The 3,403-nt window shown below is 47.7% G+C and overlaps 1 protein-coding gene across 1 annotated transcript; it reads left to right on the top strand.

Moving 5' to 3' along the window:
* Window positions 1-1,239: 1,239 nt before the first annotated feature.
* Window positions 1,240-3,249, top strand: CONPUDRAFT_21809 (uncharacterized protein; the record flags this gene model as incomplete). The annotated part of the gene is made up of 5 exons (XM_007777801.1): window positions 1,240-1,335; window positions 1,385-1,600; window positions 1,724-2,040; window positions 2,089-2,521; window positions 2,569-3,249. Coding segments are annotated over 5 exons (1,743 nt in total), but the record flags the coding sequence as incomplete, so codon positions are not given.
* Between the last annotated feature and the right edge of the window lie 154 nt (window positions 3,250-3,403).

The raw sequence follows: 3,403 nt of genomic DNA on the forward strand, positions 1-3,403 counted from the left end.
ACTGTGTGATTCGGCGGTCAATTACTAGCCGTTCAAGTCGCCGCTTTGTCTTGATATTCTGCAGAGACTTGAGTCAAGTTATAAAGTCTCTGCAGACTTAGAGGCAGAAAAAAACAACGAACCTACATGTCCCATAGTCCAGAATGCCCAGGGCTCCAGGCGCTGCTTTATCCATATCCAAGCCTGCTCTCGATGCCCCGTGGTGGCAGCATCACTTCCAACCCCACCCACTTCTACCTACGAAAGCTCGGGAGGCGTACATGGGCACTGGTCCCTCTGCTGAGCCAAAAATGTATTGTAATAAATGTCTACATTTTGATACAGGTATCGAGCAGAGTAAGGACCAAAAGGAGTACGAGCAAGGGGCTCGTGCTCATCTTCGCAGTGTCCAGGAGATCGAAGATTATTGTAAGCACCTCTATTTCTTCGAGCATAGCTATCTACTAATAGACTGGTTTTATTTAGTGTGGGCTCTCGAACCCAACCGGCGGTGGGTTCGAGGTGTGGCAGACACGGCTCTGAACCACATGATTAAACATTGTCCCCATGTCACTACCGGGGACCGGGACACAGCGACCACTCTGCGCAGCGTCAAGAAGAAGGGAAAGAATAATCAGAACAACTTTCAAGATGAGTATATTCCGGGTGCTGGTGAGTCTGCTTTCTATCCTTTTCTTCGACATGATTGCTGATGCTATTCTAGTTTATTCTACCTCGCCATTAGGCTGGGGATTTACAGACTATCAGCAGTCCTCAGCCACCGGTAGTGCACCACAGCTAGCCAGTGCAAGCTCTAGTACATCTATGAACGCTTTGAGTATCAATACCGGTTCGCTTTCTGTCCCTCCGAGTGTGGGGAACTCTCCATCCCCGTCTGTCCTTAGTATTCAGGGCCTTCCTGCTAGCCCTGCTATCGATCTTTCACTTCCTGCAGTACCTCACTGGCCGGCTGGTATTTCTCAGTCTCGAGGACCATTATCCCGCCGGTCTAGTCAAGCTGTTCTAGCGCCTGTAAATCCACCAGCCCCTGCATGGACTCCCGCTTTGCAGCAGGAATTCGAGCGCAGAATACTTCGGCTCACCGTCTCTGCAGGGCTTCCATTTTCTTGGGCCGATAATCCGGAGTGGCAGGCATTCTGTCACAAGTTTATTCCCGCTGCAAAATTACCTTCGCAGCGGACGCTCTCTCGGCGACTTTTACCTGAGGCTGTGGCTGAAGGTCGTGCATCAATACGAGCAGCTGCTCAAGGTCATGAAGCTACTCTACAGGCCGACGGCTGGACTGGACTTAATAGCCATCATCTTATTGCTTTCATGGTCACGGTAAATAATCAGGTACGGTTTTATTCATGATTATACTTCTAAGGCTTATTAAATCACTCAGGTACATACTGTCCAAGTCGACGACGTTTCTGCAGAGCGTAAGACTGCGGATAATCTTCTCGATCGGCTGCAGAAGGTTATTGACACGTTAAATAATGAATGGAAGTCTCCTGTTATTGCTGTAGTAACAGATGCGTCCGGAGAATCACGCAAAGCACGTCGATTGCTGGGAGAAAGGCACCCTGAGCTCATGGTTCTCGACTGCTATGCACACCAGGTACGCTGATTTATTTATTTCTGATAGCATTAATCACTAAGAGCGCTCTAGATTAATTTAGTGGTCGGCGACTACTTTAAGGCGCTCAAGGAATCAGGATCAAGCACGTTTAACTTCACAGAGCTAGCAGACGACCTGATATCTTGGCTTCGAAGTAAAACTCTAGTCCTAGCGCTGATTCGAGAGCAGCAGCTATCATCTGGTAATATAGCTTGCGCGGTTATTCGCGCTGTTATTACTCGCTGGACCGCTCATTTTGTAGCCTACCGTCGACTCATTAAACTACGCCGAACATTAATGGCCGTAGCGAGCACTGAGATTCTCCGGCCAGATGACAAAAAAATGATCATTACAGGCGACAAGAAAGCTCGCCAAAAAGCTCTCACTATGCTCCTTCTAATACAAGATCATTCGCAGCAGTTTTGGAAGGCTATCGAACGGTAAGCATTGTATTCAAGTCCTGAAACTTAGCTAATTTACTACTGTAGAATCACAAGGCATCTCGAGCCACTTGCGATTGCAGCAAACATTACTCAGGCAACTCAGTGTCGATTATATCAAGTCCTTCTGACATTCGGGTTTCTCATGGACGACTACCTCAATAAAATATCTGAAGGTGGCAACGATGAATGCGAAGCGATCATTGCTAGTCTTGAAGCACGCTGGGCCAAGGCGGATCAAGAACTATTCATTTCTTCAGTGATTCTGAACCCGTTTTATCGTACTACTCCCTTCGCAAAGATTCCTGCTCTCAACAATGCCGGTGTCCATATGCTTATTGAGCATATGTGGGAGCGCCTCTTCTCTTCTCGAGCACCACCCGAGCTCGAAAGTCAGGCTGAGGACTATTTATTTAACAGAGGGCTCTTTGCACATCTCGACACTCGAGTTGAGAGAAAGTGTGCTGCTGCTCAGGAAAATGTAAGCACACTGATTAATATTCTACACACTGACTGACAAACTTACAGGGACAGCTGCCTGATCCGATCGCTTTATACAGCGAGTTTTGCTTTGCTGGAGAGCCAATCCCAGCATTCATTCTGCTTGCCCGGCGATTACTCTTAGTATCCGCAAATTCAGCATCTTGCGAACGGCTTTTCAGTATATTTGGGACTACTCTAACAAAGCTAAGGTCGCGACTAGGTACTGGCACGCTTCAGGCTCTTGCAGAGCTGAAGATGATGATCAGAGACGAGCACACGCGCTCTGCCGAAAGTCGGAAACGCATGATTCAGTCGATGCAAGATCGAACACGCGAAAATATCATTCCTGCTGCTGAAACCCTTCCTATTCCTTCGAGCACGTCCGAAGATCTTCAGGACCTCATGCTTGGTGCTCAGAACGACCTTAACGCCCGATTTTATGGCCCAGAACCGACCGAAGACTCTAGTGCCACTGACTCTTCTGTAGATCAATTCCATACCCTTATTCAGCAGCATATGCGCCTCTCAGATGAAGATGAGCTTGACGACGAGCCCATTCGCAATGTATCCATCATTGGGATGCAGATTCCGCTTCGAAACCTCTTCAACTTCGCCAACAAGAGCTGGTCCGATCTTTACAAGCAGTCAGCCCGCCAGAACTTCGAAGAAGAGATGTCCATGTATGAATTATTAGAATTAGACTCAATTCCTAAGCAAGACGAGTCGGGATCGGACGGTAACATTGAGATCTCACTAGATGATACTACTCAGGAGGTTCTATTACATACTTCATAGTTTTTCTACGGTACAGACGAACGATGTATGCTATCTATGTTAATTTGATCTACGAGCCCCTGACTTCCCCCGAGATCTCCGCGCG

Source organism: Coniophora puteana, assembly GCF_000271625.1.
Source record: "Coniophora puteana RWD-64-598 SS2 unplaced genomic scaffold CONPUscaffold_76, whole genome shotgun sequence".
Classification (NCBI taxonomy): domain Eukaryota; kingdom Fungi; phylum Basidiomycota; class Agaricomycetes; order Boletales; family Coniophoraceae; genus Coniophora; species Coniophora puteana.